The sequence below is a fragment of the Scyliorhinus canicula genome, chromosome 2 (genome assembly GCF_902713615.1).
Source record: "Scyliorhinus canicula chromosome 2, sScyCan1.1, whole genome shotgun sequence".
Classification (NCBI taxonomy): Eukaryota; Metazoa; Chordata; class Chondrichthyes; order Carcharhiniformes; family Scyliorhinidae; genus Scyliorhinus; species Scyliorhinus canicula.
Window position 1 is genome coordinate 165,908,978 of NC_052147.1, and position 25,121 is coordinate 165,934,098.

Consider the following 25,121-nt stretch of genomic DNA (forward strand, 5'->3'; position numbering starts at 1 on the left):
GCCGGCGAAATTGGACGCTACATTTGTGGGGTGGAAAGGCAAAAGGCTGGAGAGAGTGAGGGACTTGGTTCTGGAAGGGTGGTTTGTCAGCTGGGAAAAGTGGAGATAGAAAGCAGGGCTTGGGCAGTCGGAAGCGTTAAGGTATTTTCAGGTGTGGGATTTTGTTCAGCGGGCATTTCTGACATTCCCGGAGAGTCCACCATCTACCTTGCTGGAAAGGATCCTCCCTTGGGCGGGGTTGGAGGGGGTCCAGGATATATGGGCAGATCTTCTCCCGATCCTGGTACCAGTGCAGCTTGATCATGGGGGAAGAGCAGGTACAGTGGAGGAAGTGAAGGCCAGGTGGGAGGAGGACCTGGGACACATTTTGGAGGATGAGATGTAGAGTGAGTTCCTTCGTAGGCTGAATGTAACGTCATCCTGCACTAGGTTAAGTTTGACTTAGCTAAGGTGGTTTTTAGGGCGCACCTCACTCGGGCAAGTACTGATTTTTTGAAGGGGTCGAGGATAAGTGTGAGCGGCGCTCTAGATGCCCTGCTCACCACATGCTCATATTCTGGTCCTGCCCTAAACTGGTGGATTTTGGGGGTCTGTTTTTAAACACCATATCGACTATCCTGAATGTGGATATGGAGCCATGCCCATTGGTAGCTGTATTTGGGATGACAGACAAGCCGTTGCTGAAGACAGAGGTGGGGTGTATGCACTGGCATTTCCCTCATTGCTGGCCCAGAGGCGGAATTTGCTGAGTTGGAGGACGGTGACACCACCCAACGCCGTAGCATGGCTGGATGTTTCGATTGGAGTTCTTCTACCTTGAGAAGGTCAAGTTCACAATGAAGGTGGCAAAGTGGTTAGCACTGCTGCCTCACAGCGCCAAGGTCCTAGATTCGGTCTTGACTGTCCTGACTCTGGGTCACCGTCCGTGTGGATTTGCAAATTCTCCCCGTGTTTGCGTGGGTTTCGCCGCCATAATCCAATGATTTGCAAGGTAGGTGGATTGGCCACACAAAATTACCCCTGAATTGGAAAAAATGAATTGGGTACTTTAAATTTTAAAAAAAGAAAGAAAAAAAAAGTTCAGAATGAAGGGATTGATCGATGGGTTCTATTGTAGATGGTGACCGTTCATGTTGCACTTTAAGAATCTGGTCACTGGAGGACTACCAGTGAGGCGGATGTGCTGAGTGGATGCAGGGAAGGTGACTCTCCTCCGGGAACTCAGAAAAATCAGCATTTTTGCACAAAAATCGCCCGCGAAACCTGTTGAAACCACCCCCCCACCCCCCTCAAACAAGACAGTCGCAACTACTGAGAAATGCCCACAATCACTCAGGCCCGAAAGAATGGCAGAGCCAGCAAAAGCCTGGAGGAGGAACGGGACGACGGTGAACACAAGGAGCAAGTGGAAGCTGGCCACACCCGAGCGGGTTGGGTCGCCGGGACCCAAACCGGACTATCCACCGATAAGCAAGTCGCTGGACCTCCTGACCTGAGAGCTCCAGAAACACAGAGATGCCATCAAGCTAGAAATGATGGCAACAGTGAAGGCGCTGTTTGTGGATACACTGGTCCCCTTCCAAGGTGATGTAGGGAGAAAAAAGCGACAACTGGAAGCACTGGAGGCAACAATTGGGAACCTAGAGAAAGCAGCGACCAACCAGAGTGACCAAATAGCCTCCCTGGAAACAGAAGTGGCAAGGTTGGTGGTGACATAAGGCGCACTGAAGGGGAAGGTGGAGGACGAGGAGAATCGGTTACGCTGCCAAAACCTCCGTATCAAGGGCCTGCCAGAGAGCACTGAGGGCAGGAACCCCCGAAACATGTGGCCCTATTGCTGGGTAACCTGGTCAGAAGGGAGAGCACTCCCAGACCCTCAGAGATAGTAAAAAGGTCACTTCGGCCAAAACCCAAAACCAGGTACATAAATCCCTGAAAGTTGCCACCCAGGTTAATAGGGCTGTTAAGAAGGCATATGGTGTGCTAGCCTTTATAAGCAGGGGATTGAGTTTCGGAACCACAAGGTCATGCTGCAGCTGTACATAACTCTGGTGCAGCCGCACCTGGAGTACTGCGTGCAGTTCTGGTCACCACATTATAGGAAGGATGTGGAAGCTTTGGAAAGGGTTCAGAGGAGATTTACTAGGATGTTGCCTGGTAATGAGGGAAGGTCTTACGAGGAAAGTCTCAGGGACTTGAGGTTGTTTTCGTTAGAGAGGAAAAGGCTGAGAGGTGACTTAATAGAGACATATAAGATAGTCAGAGGGTTAGATAGGGTGGACAGTGAGAGTCTTTTTCCTCGGATGGTGATGACCAACACGAGGGGACATAGCTTTAAATTGAGGGGTGACAGATATAGGACAGATGTCAGAGGCAGTTTCTTTACTCAGAGAGTAGTAGGGGTGTGGAACGCCCTGCCTGCAACAGTAGACTTGCCAACTTTAAGGGCATTTAAGTGGTCACTGGATAGACATATGGATGAAAATGGAATAGTGTAGGTCAGATAGGCTTCAGATGGTTTCACAGGTCGGCGCAACATCGAGGGCCGAAGGGCCCGTACTGCGCTGTAGTGTTCTATGTTCTACTGGGCAAGGCACACTCGGTCGTGCCAATGGGAAGACCATTCAACTAGTGTCTACCTCGCTCCCCTTCTGAGGGGCAGAGACCCAACTGCAAGGCTTGTTAATTCCCAGAGATAAAAGTCGACCCAAGAGAGTGCTGGCATCTCAGGAACGTTCCGGCTGGGATCTGGAGTGTTTCTTAGTTGCTGCATTTCCTAACTGTGAGTAGGAAGTAAACTACATTTGACTTATCTTTTCCGGGCTCTTCATTGACTACAATAGGGTCTATGTTAGTACATAAATAATAAGTAATGAAAGTGAACAAAGAAGAAAAAACTGCTTTGAGTACTATGGCAATATACATTACACTACTTCACAAGTAAAACATCCCGACTCCCATATCTTCTTTAACTTCCAAAAAACCATCAATGAGTACCAGAAGAATTTTTCTTTCATCTTCATTGGGGTCTGTTTTAACATACGCCCGAGAGGCCTGAGGACTGATAGAGCTATCATATGAAGGAACCATGGGTGAAGCTGACCGGTCCAAAGAAAGATTAGTGATGCTTGCAGACCTGTTACAAAAAAGGAAAATAAAATCAAAAACAAAAATGAAAAGATTTAAAACTTTTGTAACATCCATCACACAAAAATATCTAAGCCTGAGCCATAACAGGGGAAAATAGGGAATAGATTTGATATGTGATTTCTTGATATTCTCCTTTTCACAGGAGGAAAATATACATTCCCAAGTGACATTAATTATTTTCTCAGCGAAATAAAGGAATATGCAGCATAATGCAAAAAAACTGCTCCAAATCAACTGTAATGAACATCACAATAATACCTCTACATATTTAATCTTTCCAAAATGGGACAGAATGGAAACTTTTGGACTGGCATATATGTTTCCTGGTACTGCAGCTTTAATCTTTCTTATTTTCAGCTCTGTGTGTCAACCCTTTCTTCTTTTTTCACTTCATAACCATTCTATACAGGAGCCAAGATAGAATGCGAATAGGTTTTCTTAACTGTGGAGATCATCAAGTCACACTGCATCTATCCTTGTCCAGTTCAGGATTCCACAATTCATACCTCAGATAAGGTCAGTTATAGTGCCTCAACTGTATTACAGCACTAAATCAGATAACTCAGTAGAGACAGAGCACAATCTCAATCATGCTTTTGTTTACAAGACTATTGGGTAATCTTTACTAACTGGTTGTACAAGCCATCAGGCGTTTTCATTTAGCAGTGCAATGTCAAAAGCATTGGTCAAAAAGCAAATAACTTTAGCAGCAAGACTAGGATCACTCCACAGTTTGTTTTACAGACATTCTGAAGATTAAAATTTTTGTGAAAGGCACATGATAAAGAAACTTTTAACATTCTCAATCATATCCTTCATCTTAAGTGGAAGAACATTTTAGAAATCCCACAGTCACAAGGCGATTCTCCAACCAGAAAACATATCTCAAAGACTACTCACTCTGTGGAGCAGAGGCAACTATTCTGTTTTGCAAAAAATACCCTTTCAATAAAAGTTGTGGATTTATACTGAGAGTTTATAAGACCATAAGAAATAGGAGCAGAATTAGGCCACTCGGCCCATCGAGTCTACTCCGCCATTCAATCATGGCTAATATTTTTCTCATCCCCATTCTCTGATCCCCTTATTGATAAAAAACCTGTCTACCTCTCTTTTAAAGACACTCAGTGATTTGGCCTCCACAGCTTTCTGCGGCAAAGAGTTCCACAGATTCACCACCCTCTGGCTGAAGAAATTCCTCCTCATCTCTGTTTTAAAGGATCGTCCCTTTAGTCTGAGATGGTGTCCTCTGCTGCTAGTTTTTCCTACAATTGGAAACATACTCTCCACGTCCACTCCATCCAGGCCACAGAGTATCCTGTAAGTTTCAATAAGATCCTCCCTCATCCTTCTGAACTCCAACGAGTACAGACCCAGAGTCCTCAACCATTCCTCATACGACAAGCTCTTCATTCCAGGGATCATTCTTGTGAACCTCCTCTGGACCCTTTCCAAGGCCAGCACATCTTTCCTTAGATACGGAGCCCAAAACTGCTCACAATACTCCAAATGGGGTCTGACCAGAAGTACATCCCTGGCCTTGTATTCTACCCTCTTGACATGAATGCTAACATTGCATTTGCCTTCTTAACTGCCGACTAAACCTGCATGTTAACCTTAAGAGAATCGTGAACAAGGTCTCCCAAGTACCTTTGTTCTTCTGATTTCCTAAGCATCTTCTCATTTAGAAAATAGTCCATGCCTCCATTTCTCCTTCCAAAGTGCATAACCTCACTTTTCCACGTTGTATTCCATCTGCCACTGCTTTGTCCACTCTCCTAGCCTGTCCAAGTCTTGCTGCAGCCCGCCTGCTTCCTCAATACTACCTGCCCCTCTACTGATCTTTGTATCATCTGCAAACTTAGCAATAGTGCCTTCAGTTCCTTCTTCCAGATCATTAATGTATATTGTGAAAAGTTGTGGTCCCAGCACCGGCCCCTGAGGCACACCACTAGTCACCGGCAGCTATCCTGAAAAAGACCCCTTTATCCCCACTCTCTGCCTTCTGCCAGTCAGCCAATCCTCTATCCATGCCAAGATCTTACCCTTAACACCATGGGCTCTTGACCTATTTCACAGTGTCCTATAGAACATAGAACAGTACAGCACAGAACAGGCCCTTCGGCCCTCGATGTTGTGCCGAGCAATGATCGGCACAACATCGATGTTGTGCCGAGCAATGGAAATCTAAATAATAGTATCGGAACAATAATTTTAAGGTGAAGCCTATTCTCATGGCAGGTAGAGGTTCTTTTAAATCGATCAAAACTTAACGTTCATCCATTCCTCCAGTGAAAACCAAAGCAGTATTATTCTTTATGTTACAATTTAAGGGTCACAAAACACAATGGGTCAAAGACACGTGAGGCAACAAATTCAGATCTCATGTGCATCAAAGGTTGCTTATTGGTGTTAGCGCATTGAGGCACTCTACATGAATTAGCTGATGGGGAAATTCTTCATTAGAGACAAACTGCAAAAAAGGACAGAAGATACTTACGGATATTGTAGGAACATGTAAGGTGCATGTTTTAAATCTCCAAATCGAGAGATATTGCAGCTGCTCAAAACTCATTGGGTTATTACAGAATTCAAGTAAATGGTCAAACCAAATAAAAGAGTACGTATATTTTTTCACTTAAGTGTTATAGGTCCTGATCATCTGAAGTTATCACCATTTTAAAATAATGAAAAAGAAAACTGAAGAGAAAGAAAAATCATTGCAACAGATTCTAATATTTTAAATCCAAAGGAAAATAACAGTTCAAGTAGATTTCTGTGCATCATTTGCGATAGCAATGTGAAATGTGAGTGAAGACCCATGGGGGGGGGGGGGGGTGAAAAGATATCTCAGGAGATACAAGACAGAAGAGCTAAAATGCTGAAATGGGAGAGCACTTCATACTAAAAGCACTCGCTCATTCCAGCCCTCTCGCTATACTTTCCTTATTCTTCAAAAAACTCTTCAACAGAACTAGGAAATCAATGCTATTTTTAACAGTGAGAAACATCAGTATATTATTCCATTGACCAAATGAACAAAAAAAAAAGGCCAGTATATTCTTTTGGTTTCATTTTCAAGATGCTTTTTAGAATGTTTAAAAGGTTTTAAAAACTACCGAATTCTGTATTTTTAAAGTTCCTAACTTGCAACTTTATTTCATTATTTGATCCTCCCATTTGGCCAGAAGGTGAACCACAAAAACATTTTAAAAATTGTTAAAGAAAATGTTCGAAACGTACCTTTTCCTCCCAGGTGACTTTCCTACATCTTCTTGCACAGTAGTGAGGCGGGTTGTCAAAGTATTACTCTGTGAATCCTGGTGGCCCAAGCTGATTAAAAGGAAAAGATAATGCAATCAATTCCAAAATTAAACTTTTACTGCCCTATCTTAACAGCAAAGCTTATAATTTAACAAATGCATCACGTGCTTAAAACTACAGATCAAAAGCAGCAATCAACTCATGAGTCCGCTTCAAACTCAACTGATGCTGCACAAGATAAATTTACCAAATTAAACAGCACATTACCACACAAGGCAGTTTATCCTCGTTATCATTTGGTATACAAGGTCCACTCAAAAGGTGTATTCTGATGACCAGCACATTTTTAGCAACATCAGTTACCAGGAAAATCTTAGCTGCCTTTTTGTCATTGGGATTCTTTACTTCAAACTTTAATACAGTATTAAAAGGATCTTATTAAAAGAGTGTCAATAGTCTTAAACTTCTTCCTTCCCTTCAGAAGAAAATTACCTGAAGTACTATCCTGCTAAGTACTTCAAATCATGGCTCCTTGATCAAGGAGAACTAATAAAGACTTGGATATTGATGACATGGGAATAAATAGTTATAGAACAAGAGTATAAAAAGATTGTCAAACAAAATAAGAGAAAATACTATTAAAAATTAGTTAAAATGTATGTACAGCAATACAGTGTTCGTAATAAAATAGAGCCAGTTGAAATAAATAATAATAATACTCTTCATTATTATTATTATTTATTTTTAATAATAATCTTTATCATCACAAGTAGGCTGACATTAACACTGCAATGAGGTTACTGTGAAAATCCCCTAGTCGCCACATTCCGGCACTTGTTCGGGTACACAGAGAGAGAATTCAGAATGTCCAAATTACCTAACAGCATGTCTTTTAGGGCTTCTGGGAAGAAACCGGCACACCTGGAGGAAACTCATGCAGACATGGGGAGAATGTGCAGACTCCGCAGAGACAATGACCCAAGCCGGAATCTGAGACCCTGGCGCTGTGAAGCAAATGTGCTACCCACTGTGCTACCGTGCTGCCCCAATCATGCAATGAAATGAAATGAAAATCGCTTATTGTCACGAGTAGGCTTCAACGAAGTTACTGTGAAAAGCCCCTTGTCGCTACATTCCGGCGCATGTCCAAGGACGGTGGTACGGGAATCGAACCGTGCTGCTGGCCTGCTTGGTCTGCTTTATAAGCCAGCGATTTAGCCCAGTGAGCTAAACTAGCCCAACCAACCAGCCCAACCAACTAAGCCAGACATAGTAGGGATATCTGAGACATGGTTACGGAAAATTAGGAGTGGGAATTAAACTGTAAAGGATATAATTTATTTCAGAAAAATAGAGAAGGAAATAGAGGAGGTAAAGTAGCAGCCCTTATTAGGGATAATACAATGGTAGGTAAAAAAAAAAAGGGGCACCCATCAACCAGACATAAACAGAATTCTTGTGGATAGACATACGATAAAAAAGGATCAACCACATTAATAGGTGCAGACTACAGAATAATGGAAGGTAGAGCATGATGTAGACAAAATAGGAAATTGAATGAAAACCATAGAATAATAAGCAGGAGGGATTTCAATTATCCTGATATTAACTGAACAGAAGAAGTAGGTGAAGGGGATAAGGGAAAGAAGTTCCTACAATGTGTACAAAACTCCTTTCCAACTCAATATGTAAAAAGCTGAATAAAGGAAGATTTGCTATTGGATCTAGTAATGGAAAATGAACAAGATAAGTGAAGCAAATGTAGGACAATATCTAGGTAGCAGCAATCATAATACAGTACTATTTAAGGTGATAATAGAGAAGGGAATATGTAAATGGAAGCTAAGATTATAGATTTGAGAAAAGCTGATTACTGAGAATAGAACTTAAGTAAATTTGGCAAAACTAATCGCAAACAATGATGTAAAACATCAACAGGAAACATTTAAAATAGTGTTCAGCAAAGCGCAGGAAAATGTATTCCGCTAAAAGGAAAGAACAGACAAAACAATAGAGACTCTCTATGGATGAATAAAGGCATGAAAACAATGAGGGTCAGGAAAGAGGCACGTATTAAGTACATTGACAGAAGAACACTGCATGATAACAGAGATCACAAAGACATCAGGAAATAAATCAGAAACAATTAGGAAGGCAAAGAAAAATATGAAATCACATTAGCAAGGAACATAAACTAATAAAATATTTTACAGTCACATCAATAAAAAAAGGAGCCTGGAATTTGATTAGAACCATTAATGGATAGACTGGATAACACAACAGATATACCACAGATAGATGGCAGGATTATTAAATTATTCTATTTCCCAGGGATCTGGCTATTTTGGTTCTGGTAATGTGAATGAGGCAGGTTTAATGATCTCAAGAGTAAAAAATCCCCTGGGAAACAGTGACCATAATGTAGTAGAATTCAGCATTTAATTTGAGAAGGAGAAACTTGGGTCAGAAACAACTGTGCTGAACTTAATTAAGGGTTATTACAAAGGAATGAGGGTAGAGTTGGCTGGTGGGGTTGTGAAAGAAATTTAGCACAAAAGATGTTTGATCAGCAATGGCAGACATTTTGTAAAATAGTTCATGACTCACAACATAGATACATCCCACCGAGGAAGAAGCACTCTGGGAAGGGGATAAATTAACTACGGTTAACCAAGCAAGTCTGAAACTGAAAGTAAAAATATATAATGTGGTAAAGATTAGTGGTAAATCAGAGGATTGGGATAGTTTTAAAATCAAAAAGATGACCCAAAAAAATTAGGGAGAGGATGGTAAGTAATATAAAACTGGACAGACAGTAAGAGCTTATTTAAATATATAAAAAGGAAGAGAGAAGCCAAAGTGAACATCGGCCCCTCAGAAAATGAGACTGGGGAAATAACAATGGGAAACCAGGAAATGACAGAGGAGTAAATAAATACTTTGTGTCATCTTAATGGTGGAAGACACGAATAACATTTCAAAAATACTAAATAATCAAAGGGCAAAAAGGGGTTGGGGTAGAGGAAATAAATACAATTACAATCACGAGAGAAAAACTACTAGGAAACCAATGGGACTATTCATTTCCCTGAACTGATCAGTTGCATCCTTGGAGAGGAAAGGAACTAGCTACAGAGACAATGGATACACTGGTCATTGGGAGATATTGGAATCCATTATAAAAGAAGTAACAGCAGAACATTTAGAAATACATAATGCAATCAGACAGAGTCAGCATGGCTTCAACAGGGGGAAATCATGCCTGGCAAATGTATTAGAATTCTTTGAAAAGCTAACAAGCATGATAGATAAAGGGGAACCAGCAGATATAATAAACATGGATTTCCAAAAAGCATTAGATAATGCACAGCACAAAAGGTTACTTAATCAGAAAAGAACCCATGGTATTGACGGTTGCATATTAGCACGGATAGAGGATTGGCTAACTAAGAAGACCAGGCAATTGGGATAAGAAGGGCATTTTCAGGATGCCAACCTGTAAACTAGTGCAGTGTCACAGGGATCAGTGCTGGTGCCACCGCCATCCACCGGTAGCAGGGTTGCCAATGCGGCAGAAATTCGGGCATCCAGGAAAAAAAAAGGAATCGGCGCCCTCCAGCCCCCTGCTGACAGCGGGGTCTAGGTTTGCATCCCCGCACCAGCTCAGCGGGCCAGGCACCATATTCTCCAAGCCCGCAAGTGATTCTGGCCCACGGGGCCAGGAATTATGTGAGCTGGATTTACTGCTGGTTATTTCCCAGCGCGACCCTGACATGGTGAACCTCACGGTGGGCCAAGGCGGTAATTCCTTTAGGGAGTTACCAGCAAAGTCCATCCGAGGGTCACTCTCATCCCCCACAATGCAAGACCTGCCCACTCCACCACCACATCCCCTCAGAGACCCCCCACTTAAAGGGATGCCCCCCCCCCCAAAGATCACCTAAATAGGGAGACCCTTCCCCCCAAGAGACTCCCTAAATAGGGATCAAGGATAAAGAACAAAGGAAATTACAGCACAGGAACAGGCCCTTCGGCCCTCCCAGCCTGCACCGATCCAGATCCTTTATCTAAACCTGTCGCCTATTTTCCAAGGATCTACTTCCCTCTGTTCCCCGCCAGTTCATACATATCCTTGCCACACATGAATTTGCATGACGGATAGTGAATTGCTTCCTGATCTGCACTTCCAGTGGGAGCACAAATCAGTTGCAATTCACCTCTGGCGAGACAACATAGGGCTGGATTCTCCGATTTTGAGGCTATGTCTAGAGCATGTGTCTGGTGTTACGATCAAAAGGTCAGCGACGCCCCCGCACTGATGCTCCACCCAGTGGGGGGCTAGCAGCCGTGCCACGTAAAACCACCGGTTTTCCCTGCAGATAAGGACAGAAAATTGCCAAGTCCATGGCCGCGCATGCGCACAGCGGTGACCTGTAGCGGCCGCGCTGTACAATATGACGCGAGGACCCGGCCTGCCAGATAGTGTCCCACTGTAACCCGCGTCACCACCCCCCAACAGCCGCCGAAGCTGCCTAGGCCAGCGGAGCGGTTCCCCCCTCCTGCGACTATGGCGTAGCTGGACACAGTCCGCAGCCACCACACGAGGTTACATAGAATTACATAGAATTTACAGTGCAGAAGGAGGCCATTCAGCCCATCGAGTCTGCACCGGCTCTTGGAAACAGCACCCTACCCAAGGTCAACACCTCCACCCTATCCCCATAACCCAGTAACCCCACCCAACACTAAGGGCAATTTTGGACACTAAGGGAAATTTATCATGGCCAATCCACCTAACCTGCAAATCTTTGGACTGTGGAAGGAAACCCACGCACACACGGGGAGGATGTGCGGACTCCGCACAGACAGTGACCCAAGCCGGAATCGAACCTGGGACCCTGGAGCTGTGAAGCGATTGTGCTATCCACAATGCTACCGTGCTGCCCACGAAACCTCAGATCTCAATTGATCCACGCCGTCGGGCAGTTGGCCCATTGGGGCGGAGCATCGAGGGAGGGCCTTCAGGTGACGTCCTAAGGCCATCCCAAAGGCGTGTGGCGTACTCACCGATGACGTCGGGGTCAGCAATCGGCGAATCCCGCCCACAATAATAATTAGTCTCCCAAACGGAGAATCCCAGCCCATATATTAATAACATGGACGAGGAAAGTGAACTTATGATTGCCAACTTTGTGGATGACACAAAAACAGGTGAGAGGTCAAGTGGTGAGAATGACACAGAGTTTACAGAGGCACATAGATAGGATAAGTGAGTGGACAAAACGTTTGCCGATGGAATATGATGCAGGAAAATGAGAATCATAAAATTTACAGTGCAGAAGGATGTCTTTAGGCCCATTAAGTCTGCACCAGCCCTTAAAAAGCATCCTATTTAAACCCACACCTCCACCTTATCCCCGTAACTCAGTTACCCCACCTAAACGTTTTTGGACACCAAGGGCAATTTAGCATGGCCAATCCACCTAACCTGCACATCTTTGGACTGTGGGAGGAAACCGGAGCATCTGGAGGAAACCCACGCAGACACAGCGAGAACGTGCAGACTCCGAACAGACAGTGACCCAAGCCGTGAATTGAACCTATGATCTTGGAGCTGTGAAGCAACAGTGCGAACCACTGGCTGTCGTGCCACCCAATAAGTTATGCACTTTGGTAGGAAGAATAAAGGAGCTGAATATTACTTAAATGGAGAAAGACAGCAGAAAGCTGCAGCACAGAGGGATTTAGGGGTCCTCATGCATAAATCACAAAAAATTAGCATGCAAGTTCAGCAGGTAATCGGGAAGGCAAATGAAATTCTGGTGTTTAATTCAAAAGGAATGTAGGATAATGTCAGTCGAAGAAATTGCTATATGTGTCAGGTTTGGTATAATAAAGATGTCTCAAAGTATTGTAATAGCACAGGTCAAGGGCAAACCAGCAGGCAAGAGGTTAAACATATACCAAGGGCAAACCAGCAGGCAAGGGGTTAAACATATACCAAGGGAAAACCAGCAAGCAAGGGATTAAAGTCACCCACATTGGAAATGATTTAATCATCTCACAGAGCATTTGAATATGAAACAGGAAACACAGGAGGCCCCAGTAAGTCTAAGGAATTCATTGTCCAACACATTCGCACCTCTTCTAGAAGTTAATTATGTTAAGCACAAACCCATGAGATTGTAAGGAAACACTGTATTTTTTGAACGTTTTCCCATTACGAGGACCAGAAAATATGCATACTGATCACTTTGTATTGTTCCGAATGATTCAGTGACGTCAATACCTGCTTGTGACTCCGAAGAACTTTAAATATATATGCATGTAATTCTGAGGACAGGCAGAGTTGGCTTTTGCGAGCTAAAGTGAGCAGCAGAACTTGCCTCTCCTGTGTGCACACAGCAATTCTAAAATAAACGCAACTTTTACAACTCCACGCGGTCGATAACAGACTTTGAGGTTTTTCTTCCCTCCAACAGATAAAAATAGGGAAGTCGAGCTAAAACTATACAAGGCACTGGTTGGACCACAGTTGTGAACAGTTTTGGTCCCCTTCTCCAAGGAAAGATAGACTGGCATTAGAGGCAGTCCAGAGAAGATTCTCAACGTTGATCCCAGGTATGGAATTTTTTCTTATGCGGAGAGGTTGATAATTTTGGGTCTGTACTTGTTGGAGCCAAGAAGAATGAAAGGCAATCTTACTGAGGCATATAGGATTCTCAGGTGGTTTAACAGATTAGATGTTGTGAGGTTGTTTCCCCTTGTGGGAGAGTCTGGGAGTGGACGGTATAATTTGAGTAAGGGGTCACCCATTTAAGACAGAGATGAGGAGGATTTCTTCTGTCATGGGATAATCTGTGAAATTCTTTAATACAGCTTCCCTGCACAAGCTTTATTACTACAATAAGAACAACATAAAAGCTGGAAAATCTCAGCAGGGTCAGGCAGCAATGTGGAGAGAAGCAGAGCTCATGTCAATGATCAATGATCTTTCATCATAACTTCCATTGTTCCTCCCAACTGTTCCTGTCATCGAATCAACCAGGACATCGTATCTGTTCCTAGGGCAAGTTGAAAGTCATCTTTAGTTTTGTGTCATTGAGCTTGCTGATGTCAAATTCCTTTGATGTCCGATTGATTTTTCTGCCTCTTCAGCAGTTTTGTGGCCATTGAAAGTCCATGCGATTTTACAAATCTCTTTTTATTGAGATGGGTTAGTACAAAACTCTATAAAGCGATCTCTATTATCTATACATTTCCCAAATCCATGGGGGCCAAAACCTGCTCAAACACAGATCTGTTCTGTGCTGTACTGTTCTATGTTCTATGTCCCCACCAATTTGCACATTCAAGTCACCTATGACTACAGTGGTGTCATGTAATGACATCACATTCAAACAATAATCAGGTTGGGAGAGTGGGACTGCCTTAAATGCCAAGTAAACTGATGGGAATCCATAAACAGATGTGAATGCCAATGAAAACAAAGTTGACACTATACAGGACTTTACCTTTTTGGGGGTTCCATTAATTTTCAGGGAGCTATAAATAGCTCAATAGAAGAATAGGTAGAGCACCATCAGTTTTCACCCAACAGATTCCACTCTCAATTCTCCGATCTGGTTGTGAAACCTGGGGCGGGATTCTCCCCTACCCGGTGGGGCGGGGGGTCCCGGCGTAGCGGAGTTGCGCCAACCACTCCGTCGGGCCTCCCCAAAGGTGCGGAATTATCCGCACCTTTAGGGGCCAAGCCCTCACTTTGAGGGGCTAGGCCCGTGCCGGAGCGGTTGGCGCCACACCGACTGGCGCCCAAACCAGCTCCAGCGGCCTTTGACGCCTGCCGCCGGGGCTGGCCGAAAGGCCTTCGCCGGTTCGCGCATGCGCCGGTGCGTCAGCTGCTGCTGACGTCACCACTGGCGCATGCACGCTGGGGGATTCTCTTCCACCTCCGCCATAGTGGACCCCGATCGCAGGCCTGGCCACCGTGGGGGCACCCCCCGGGGTCCGATTGCCTGGCACCCCCCCAGGGGCCCACTCGCGCCACCAATCCCGCCGCCACCAGAGGTGGTTCAAACCACAGCGGCAGGAGAGGCCTCCCAGCGGCGGGACTTCTCTGGAGAATCGCCGCAGGGGGCTCGCCGATCGGCGGGTGGTGTTTCCCACCCCCGCCAATTCCCGGGTGGCGGAGAATTTCTGCCACGGTGGGGGCGGGATTTTCAGCGGCCCCGGGCGATTCTCCGACCCTACGGGGGGTCGTTGAATTTCGCCCCTGGAGTCTAAATGCATTCGAAAACAGATGTCTTCGAAAGATTCACTGTACTAAAAAAAAAACTCAACTTCATCCATCACCTGCAAAACAGCTCAACTAGTTCGGCCGTGTCATACAACCTCTGTCACCATGGCCTGTACATTAGGTCAGGCAGTGAGCTCCTACTAGACATAGTAGCTGGTCAACAGATGCAGGAATGATGCGACTCATTAACTATGAACTGAAGGGAATGGATTGCTTTGTCACGTATCTCCAGGCACAGGTGCTACAAAGTCAGAGTAAGTAATCATTCAAGGAATGATAATCATACTTTCAGGACATAACATACTGCACAGCTCCCACTTGAAAATTGAGTGACAGGAAGAAATAGCAACAAGGTGAATTTTCATTATTGGCCTGAATTTTGCTCCCAGCAGCAACGGACCAACTTTTTCCATTCATCACGCTGACAACCACCCAACTTTTCACGGTCTTGTCAGAGGACATTATCACCAATTCGACATCTGTTTCAACATGACCACTCCACATGGGATCTGTGGCAACTTTAACTGGGCCAAGCAACAAACAGATTTTTTAAACGATCAGATTGAAGAGTCCACACAAGATACACAGAGTCCAAACAAGAAAGTATAAATCAGGAATTATAAATTAGATTATCATGTACAGAAAGCAAAATACAGAATTGGGAAATACAAGTGGGATTAAGGGAATGAATAAGAGACAGAAAAAAAACTAAAAATATTGTTTTCTGTTACATCTCTACCATTAACTTTCTTATAAGGAAATGAGAGTCCGCACTTGTTTTTAAGTGTCAGGGAGGTGTTTACCAGCAATTACCATTTACCATTCAATAAAAAATAACTCTTAAATGCAATAGCTCTAATTTTTCCATATGTTTTTTGTGAGGAACTACTGGGAAAATATCCCAAGTTCATGAACTTGTATTGCCTTCAGTGTCAAGATTTTTGGCATGTATTATAACAGCACACTGTGTGAAGGAGCAGGCTATCTTTGACCACAACTTATGTTTTCCTGTGTCTATCTGCCCAACGTTGGAGATCATGAGCTTCTGTCAGATTTATCCTGTAACAACAGCAACTCTTTTTTTTTTTTTAATAATTTTTATTGAAGAAATTTTTCAAAATACAAACATTTTAACCCCCCCTACATTTACATTTAAATTATAACAAAACAGAGTCAAACCCCCCTACTTAACAAGAAAAAGAAAAAAGTCCCCCCCCCCCCTACTCGCACGTCCCCTCCACCCCCCCCCCCCCCCCCCCCCCCCCCCCCCCCGCCGGCAAACCGACAGTCAGACCAACTTATCATTTCTAGCAGCGTCCTCGGGCAGGCCTTGCCCGTGCCACCACCGCTACCGTACTTCCTTTGTCTTTGTCCCCCCCCCCCCCCCCCCCCCCCCCCCTCCCCGCCCTCCCCTCCCCTCCCCTCCCGGGTTGCTGCTGTCACGGCCTCAGTTTCTATCTCTGATCCAAGAGGTCTAGGAAGGGTTGCCATCGCCTGAAAAACCCCTGCACCGACCCTCTCAGGGCGAATTTGATCCTTTCCAATTGGATGAAGTTTGCCATGTCGTTTAACCAGGTGTTAACACTCGGAGGCCTTTCGTCCCTCCACTGAATCAGGATCCTCCTCCGAGCCACCAAGGACGCAAAGGCTAATATTCCAGCCTCCCTCGCCTCCTGTACCCCCGGTTCCACCCCAACCCCGAAGATCGCAAGTCCCCATCCTGGCTTGACCCTGGACCCCACCACTCTCGACACCGTCCCTGCCACCCCCTTCCAGAACTCCTCCAGTGCCGGACATGCCCAAAACCTATGTGCATGATTCGCAGGGCTTCCCGAACATCTAATACACCTGTCTTCACCCCCGAAAAACCGACTCATCCTTGTCCCCGTCATGTGGGCTCTATGCAGTACCTTAAATTGAATGAGACTTAGTCTCGCACATGACGACGACGAGTTGACCCTCTCCAGGGCGTCTGCCCATGTCCCGTCCTCTATCTGTTCCCCCAGCTCTAACTCCCACTTATCTTTCAGCTCCTCTACTGGTACCTCCTCCACCTCCTGCATAATCTTATAGATGTCCGAGATCTTCCCCTCCCCGACCCAGACCCCTGATAGCACCCTATCACTCACCCCCCTGTCGGGGAGCGCGGGGAACCCCGCTACCTGTCGTCTGGCAAATGCCTTCACTTGGAGGTACCTGAACGTGTTCCCCGGGGGGAGCCCAAATTTCTCCTCCAGCTCTCCCAGGCTCGCAAACCTCCCCTCTATAAACAAGTCCCTCAGTTGTCTAATACCCGCCCTCTGCCAGCTCTGGAATCCCCCTCCTGTGTTTCCCGGCGCAAATCTGTGGTTCCCTCTTAGTGGTGCCCCTATCAGACCTCCCACTTCCCCCCTGTGTCGCCTCCACTGCCCCCAGATCTTGAGGGTGGCCGCCACCACCGGGCTCGTGGTATACCTCGTGGGAGGGAGCGGCCATGGTGCCGTTACCAGTGCCCCTAAGCTTATGTTGCCGCAGGACGCCCTCTCCATGCGTTTCCAGGCTGCCCCCTCCCCTTCCATCATCCACTTTCGTACCATCGATGTATTTGCCGCCCAGTAATATCCTGAAAGGTTGGGTAACGCCAGCCCTCCACTATCCCTACTCCGCTCCAAAAAGACCCTTCTAACTCTCGGGGTGCCATGTGCCCACACATACCCCATGATACTACTCGTTACCTTCTTGAAAAAGGCCCTGGGGAGGAAGATGGGCAGACACTGGAACAAAAACAAGAACCTCGGGAGGACCGTCATTTTAACTGACTGCACCCTCCCTGCCAGCGACAGCGGCACCATGTCCCACCTCTTAAACTCCTCCTCCATCTGTTCCACCAGTCTGGAAAAGTTCAACTTGTGGAGGGTCCCCCAGTTCTTTGCCACCTGCACCCCCAAATACCTAAAACTTTTAACTGCTCTTTTGAAGGGGAGCCTCCCAATTCCCTCCCCTTGGTCTCCCGGGTGTATTACAAAGACCTCACTTTTCCCCAGATTTAATTTATATCCCGAAAAGTCCCCGAACTCCGCTAGTATCCCCATTACCTCCGGCATTCCCCCCTCCGGGTCTGCCACATACAACAACAAATCATCCGCATAGAGCGAGACCCGATGTTCCTCCCCTCCCCTTGTCAGTCCTCTCCACCCCCCTGAACCCCTCAGTGCCATCGCCAACGGCTCAATCGCTAATGCAAAGAGTAAGGGAGATAGGGGACATCCCTGCCTAGTACCTCGATGGAGCCCAAAATATTCTGACCTCCTCCCGTTTGTTACCACACTTGCCATCGGAGCTGAATAGAGCAGTTTTACCCACTTGATAAATCCCTCCCCAAACCCAAACCTTTCCAACGTCTCCCACAAGTATTCCCACTCCACCCTGTCAAATGCCTTCTCCGCGTCCAGCGCTACCACTATCTCCGCCTCCCCTTCCACTGCTGGCATCATAATCACATTTAACAATCTCCGGACATTTGTGTTAAGTTGGCGTCCCTTCACGAACCCCGTCTGGTCTTCATGGACTACCCCTGGCACACAGTCCTCTATCCTGGTTGCCAGGACCTTTGCTAACAGCTTGGCGTCAACATTCAGGAGGGAGATGGGCCTGTAGGACCCGCACTGGACCGGGTCCTTGTCCCGTTTCAAAATCAAGGAGATCAGGGCCTGCGACATTGTTGGGGGCAGAACCCCCCCCTCGCGCGCCTCATTAAAGGCTCGCACCAGCACTGGACCCACCAAGTCCACAAATTTCCTGTAAAACTCCACCGGGAACCCATCCGGCCCCGGCGCCTTCCCCGCCTGCATCTGGCCTATCCCTTTAATTAGCTCCTGCAGCTCTATCGGCGCCCCCAACCCTTCTACCAGCTCCTCCTGTACCTTTGGGAACCCCAATTTGTCGAGAAAGTTCTTCATTCCCCCTCTCCTCTTCGGCGGTTCAGACCTATACAATTCCCTATAGAAGTCCCTAAAGACCCTATTCACCTCTTGCCCCTTCTGCACTACGTCCCCACCCCTCTCTCTCACTCCCCCAATCTCTCTGGCTGCATCTCGCTTACGAAGCTGGTGTGCCAGCATCCTGCTCGCCTTTTCCCCGTACTCATACGCCGCACCCTGCGCCCTTCTCCACTGCATTTCCGCCTTCCTAGTGGTCAGTAGGTCGAACCTGGCCTGCAAGCTACGCCGCTCCCTTAATAGCCCCTCCTCTGGTGCCGCCGCATATTTCCTATCTACTTCTAGGAGCTCCCCCACCAGCCTCTCCCTTTCCTGCCTCTCCTTCCTCTCTCTGTGTGCCCTTATGGAGATCAGCTCTCCTCTAATCACTGCTTTCAAGGCCTCCCAGACCGTCCCCACCTGCACCTCACCTGTGTCATTCGTACCCAGATAGTTCTCAATGCCCGTTCTCACCCTTCTGCACACCTCTTCGTCCGCCAACAGCCCTACATCCAGGCGCCACAACGGGCGTTGGTCCCGCGCCTCCCCCATGTCCACGTCCACCCAATGTGGTGCATGGTCCGATATCGCAATGGCCGAGTACTCCGTGTCCTGCACTCTCGGTATCAGCCCCCTGTTCAATACGAAAAAATCGATCCTAGAGTACACTCTGTGGACGTGGGAGAAAAAAGAATACTCCCTCGCCCTAGGCCTACCAAATCTCCATGGGTCTACCCCTCCCATCTGCTCCATGAACCCCCTTAACACCTCTGCCGCTGCCGGCCTCCTATTCGTCCTGGAACTCGATCTATCCAGCCCAGGGTCTAACACCGTATTAAAGTCCCCTCCCACGATCAGGCCCCCTGCCTCCAGTCCCGGGATGAGGCCCAGCAGGCGCCTCATAAAACCCGCGTCGTCCCAGTTCGGGGCATACACATTTACCAGTACCACATTCTCTCCCTGCAGCCTACCCCTCACCATCACGTACCTGCCCTCCTTGTCTGCCACCACCTCTGCCGCCACAAACGACACCCTCTTTCCCACCAAAATCGCCACCCCCCGGTTCTTGATATCCAAGCCTGAGTGGAACACCTGTCCCACCCACCCCCTTCTCAGGCGGACCTGATCTGCTACCCTCAAATGAGTCTCCTGCAGCATTGCTACATCAGCCTTCAGGTGTGAGAAGACCCTTGATCTTTTGACCGGCCCATTCAGCCCCCTTACGTTCCACGTGATCAATCGGGTCGCAGAGCGACCCGTCCCTACTCCCTGTCGATTAGCCATGTCTTGTCCCTTGCTCGCCCCGGGTCATCCCTTCTTTTCTGACCCGCTTCCCATAGCGATGGCCCCCCCCCCCCCCCCCACCCCTCCCCTTCTCGTCCCTGGTCTTTCCAGCAGCAACCCGGTGTCCCCCCCCAGCCCCCCCCCCCTGGCTAGGACCCCTCCTAGCCGCGATGTACCCCACATCGTACTCCCGAGAGTCAGCTGGTCTCCGCTGACCCGGCTGCTCCTGCCACATTCCGACTCCTCCCGGTTCACCCCATCTGCGCCCGTGAAAGATCCCCTTAAAACCCCCGAGAAAGACCCGCATAATCAACCCGCTCCCCCCCGTCCCGTCTCCCCAACTTAACGATATAAATACCCAATGGCAACTAAATACATAAATACTTAACTACATACTTAAATAACAAAATAATTAACTAGCTATCAACTAACAGTGTGCCCAACCATCACCCTCCATCAAACAGTATAAATAACCGCAGATAACCATAACCCGAAAAGAAAAAAAGAACAAAAACCCCCCCCCAAGCACCCAAAGAAAAAGGGTAAGAGGGGTAAATAACTAAGGGAAATTGGAAACGGGAAGAAACACCCCATAAGAAGCCAACGACCCACAATAGAGATTTCAACAGTACAAATATACAGAAACACCCAACAACTCGAAACCTTCAAAATATTCAGAAAAGTCAACCGTTCGAGAAAAAACACCCCAAACAATCCACGAAACTGTTACCCAGTTCCGACCTGGCCTGAAAAAGAAAAGGGCCACTTGCTCAATCAAGAGTCCCCCGGCGGCTACGACCGCCGGTGCTCCCAGGTTTTAGTTCGTGTCCAACTTTTCCTCTTGTACAAAGGTCCAGGCCTCCTCTGGGGACTCGAAATAATGATGTTGGTCCTTGTAGGTGACCCACAAGCGCGCCGGTTGCAGCATTCCAAATTTGATCTTTTTCGCGTGTAGCACCGCCTTTGTCCGGTTGTACCGGGCCCGCCGCTTTGCCACCTCCGCACTCCAGTCCTGGTACACCCTTACCGTCGAGTTCTGCCACTTGCTGCTTTTCTCCCTTTTTGCCCACCTCAGGACTTTCTCTCGATCACTTAGCCGCTGGAACCGCACCAGCACCGCCCTCGGGGGCTCGTTTGCCCTAGGCCTCCTGGCCATGACCCGGTATGCCTCTTCCAATTCCAGGGGCGCCGGACCGGCCCCTTCCCCCATCAGGGAGCTCAACATCTCCGCCACATATCCCGGGAGATCCGACCCCTCCAGGCCTTCTTCCAGGCCCAGGATCCTCAAATTTTTCCTCCTCATCCGAGTGTCCAGCTCCTCGAAGCGGCTCTGCCACTTCATGTGGAGTGCCTCGTGCACCTCCACCTTTGCCCCGATGACTGTGGCCTCCTCCTCCCTCGCGGTCATCTCCTGCTGCAGATCTTTAATCGACGCCTCTTGGATCGCCTGGGCTCCCACCAACCTGGTGGCCGTCGCGTTCATGGACTCTAGGAGCTCCACTTTCATCTCCGTGAAAAAACGGAGGAGAGCGGCCTGCTGCTCCTCCGCCCATTTCTTCCACTCCTCCGATGCACCGCCGGCCGCCATTTTGATTTTCTTCCCCCGCTTTTTTTGGGGAGCTGCTGCCGTTTTTCTTGCCGCTCCACTCCGGGTACCGACCATAAAATCGGTCTAGTTCTCCTCAGGGGACCTTCCCCCACCGGGATTCGTTTTTTCAGCGCCGTTGGGGCCCTCCAATTGGCCCAAAAACACCTTTGTTGCAGGAGCTTCCAAATGTGCGGCTTAGCTATTCATAGCCGCAACCGGAAGTCGTAACAACAGCAACTCTGATAGCCTCAATGCTATTATTACAAAATTCAGACCATTAAGTTGAGTGCCTCGATTCTAATAATATTTCTGAACAATAGAACTGATATATCATGTAGCCTGCTGAAAAGTGATCATTGTGTTTATATAAATACATTAAACTTTATAATTGTAAGCTTTTAAAATATTTCGTTCTGGATGTAGTGGGCCAACAGATTGATGAAAAACCCCATTACGTCAGTTTAGCCTCTCAAGTGCTCTGTTGCCAATCTGAAGCATTGCAGCCTGTGTCAGATCTGACCATCCAGCTGAATAATAATACCCTGTCTATGTGGAACCTTGACAGATGGTGTTGAAGGCTGAAAGATCTGAGGACCACACTGGGTGTCATGATGATGACCATCACCTCCACCCTAATCTTGTGAATTATCCATGCTATGAAGAGCAAGGGGGAACGTATATAACAATCTTTATGCTGGACTCAGGGGTATTTCACATACCTGCAGCCGACGTTCTGGGTTTTTCTATTTTAAGAAGATGTTGTAAAGCTTCTGTTGAAAAGGAGTTTGGGCTGCTCCCACAAATGGAAGGCTCCAGTTTGTGGCTGGGCTAACTTTTAGCTGAGATCATCCACTAGCATATCTGCAAGGTACTCAGCAGAATGATCTTTGGAATTCCAACTGTTCAGTAACAATAGAATAAAAGCAAATTACTGTGTATGCTGGAATCTGAAACGAAAGAGAAAATGCTGCAAAATCTCAGCACATCTGGCAGCATCTGTAGGGAGAGGAAAGAGCTAACGTTTGAGTCCAATGACTCTTTGGCAAAGCTTTGACAAAGAGTCATTGGACTCGAAACGTTAGCTCTTTTCTCTCCCTACAGATGCTGCCAAACCTGCTAAGATTTTCCAGCATTTTCTATTTCGTTTCAGTAACAATAGGAAATGGGTGCACTTTTGCCAATATAAAATAGGCACCATTACCTAGAGCTCAGTCCAATTATGACCATATATAGAAAACTCTTATCATTCTTATGTATTAAAAGAAATGTAGATCATTTATGTTCCTGTCTGTGAAAAATGTTCCCAGAGAATGTTAGTCCAAAGCTTTGATTTACATGGAGATTGTAAAGATTTTACAAAATGGTGCAAAGGGTACAAACAAGATTATTAACATCATGTCAAGGATACGCAAATAATACTGCATGCAAATGTTGTTCTGTGACTGGTAAACAGACCAGACAGCCGTGAAACTACTGCTCAGTTTGAGATAGTTATGCCTAGAGCATATTGTAAATGGGATTCTTCTAGATTACTGACAATGTTTTGTCCTCGGCTAGTTCAACTGATGTCTGAAAGGATTCTTTCATGCCCAGGTCAAGTCACACTGAGTGCTGTGTTTCTAAGGCTAATCTCCAAGAACCTACAAGTTTTGCTTGTGCTTCCTTTCCAAAACAGTATCTATCCATATGCTTTCACAAAAGGATATTTAACCATATTTTCTAAAGGTTTGATGGGCATTTTAGTGAAACAATGCAAAATTTTCGCCCTGCGATATTTTCAGAGGCAACACTGCCCCACCCACCCTTGCACCCAGCACATTTCATACTCAACCACTGCAGCACTTCAATCAAATATTATCAACATTATTGCACACAGGAGCTGTGGGTTTAATGTTGAGTGGTGGTATTGAACCGAATAACACAGTGAATATCAGTAGAGTCAAAACAACACTGATTTATTAGTAAATACTCCTTTGCTGTATATGCGAGCGTAAAGTCACCGGAAAAGGGGATAAAGATTTTCCACTTGGAAAAATTTCATTGAGACAGTTGTCAAATTGTAAAAAAGATGCTGGACTGAGTAAAGAAAACCAGTCTGATAACAGGGAATAACAAAGAGCGTAATTTAACGGCCTTGCCGCGAAACCCGACTTGGTGTCGGTATGAGGCCATTGAATGTGAGAGCTTGCAACGTCTCGAGAGATTCAACCGAACTTCCCACAAACTTCTCCCTGGGCGAGATTCAGATATGGATCCGGATTCTCCCAATGCCCGGGACCCTAACAGCCTTGCCTGGGGGACCTTGCCAGGGTGCAGTTTAGTGCTGGTCCACACAAATGTAGACCAAGCCTAATGGCAGCTGGGGGACTCCCAGGTCTTTGGAGACCCCTGGGTGGTTGTGGACAGGCAGGGTGGCACCTTGACACTCATGTCACCCAGTGGCACAGCCAGGCTGGCAGGGGCATTGCCAAGGTGGCATTGCCAAGGTGACACTGCCAAGGGTCAGGACCGGAGAGGGGCCATGCCCATGAAATGGTGGGGGGGGGGGGGGGGGGTTTGAGATGGAGAGGGGTATGAAGGGGGAGGGTGAAGGCCGGGTATGAAGGATCCAGATAAAGGTTGGGGGGTTGTGAAGGATGAGGGTCCTGAAAGGGAGGGCCCAAAAGGGAAGTTGGGAAGGCCGGAAAAGGCGGGATGGCCTCAGCAACCCCACAGCGGGGTGGCGATCTTGCGGCGAGTGGGGCGGAAGAAACCAGCCCTTAGAAATGCTTTGGTTGAATTCCACCCAAAGTCTTTTACATGAGGGCAAGAATTGCTACAGAGGACAGAGAAAACACAAAATAACCCAAAATGTGTATTCTATACCTGAGAAGGTGACCTTAAATGCAGATGTTGATTGAATGAAGAGAATTGAATACAAAATAATAGCTACTTTATTCACATTCTAATGACTATGAAACAACTGGGAACAGTTTCCTCCCAATAATGATGTTCACGTAAAACAAAACCAGCAACGATGACAACATATTCAGTGAATTTTGCTAGACTGAGAAAACAAGGGTGGCTCAGTAAATTTAATCTCACTCAATTTTAAAACCCAAATCAGAGGACCTGTACCATACAAAGCCAAAATACTTTGTGATATGCTGCATACACCAGCCAGACTTCAATAACTGTTTTTTTTTTCACAGTACGTTTCAATTAAACATTTGCATGACAAAACATTCTTTCTGAATTCATTAAAAACTGTAGTTAACTTGGCTCAGCTGTGGCTGCTCTTAAATGCCATGCAAATCATCCTGCAAAAGCTTTCCATAAAATGTTTCAGAGAACTTTGCTCATTGTAAGAGATGCAAGTGCCACGGACAATGCAGCAATTTTCCACTCTCCTCACTCAACTGTCAAGATCAATAATCCAAAACTAAACATTACTTAGGCTACAGGAAAGAAAATTTTGAATCAAACAGTATGCCTTAACTGAATGAGTGGTTCCTATTGCATCAAAGCAATTCTTTCCATGGTAGTTAGCATTATAGCCAAAGCAAGATTGTCATGTAATCATCAATTTGTGCCATGGATGTTC

At 46.5% G+C, this 25,121-nt stretch overlaps 1 protein-coding gene across 8 annotated transcripts in view; it reads right to left on the reverse strand.

Moving 5' to 3' along the window:
• The window catches only part of pikfyve (phosphoinositide kinase, FYVE finger containing), a 206,985-nt gene that overhangs the window by 121,714 nt on the left and 60,150 nt on the right, over positions 1–25,121 (reverse strand). For all 8 annotated transcript variants that reach the window (XM_038788673.1, XM_038788682.1, XM_038788662.1 and 5 more), the window contains exons 7-8: positions 6,394–6,483; positions 2,998–3,136 (exon numbers count right to left, since the gene is read on the reverse strand). In XM_038788673.1, the coding sequence (XP_038644601.1) occupies positions 2,998–3,136; positions 6,394–6,483 (229 nt within the window). The remainder of the gene's footprint in view (positions 1–2,997; positions 3,137–6,393; positions 6,484–25,121) is intronic.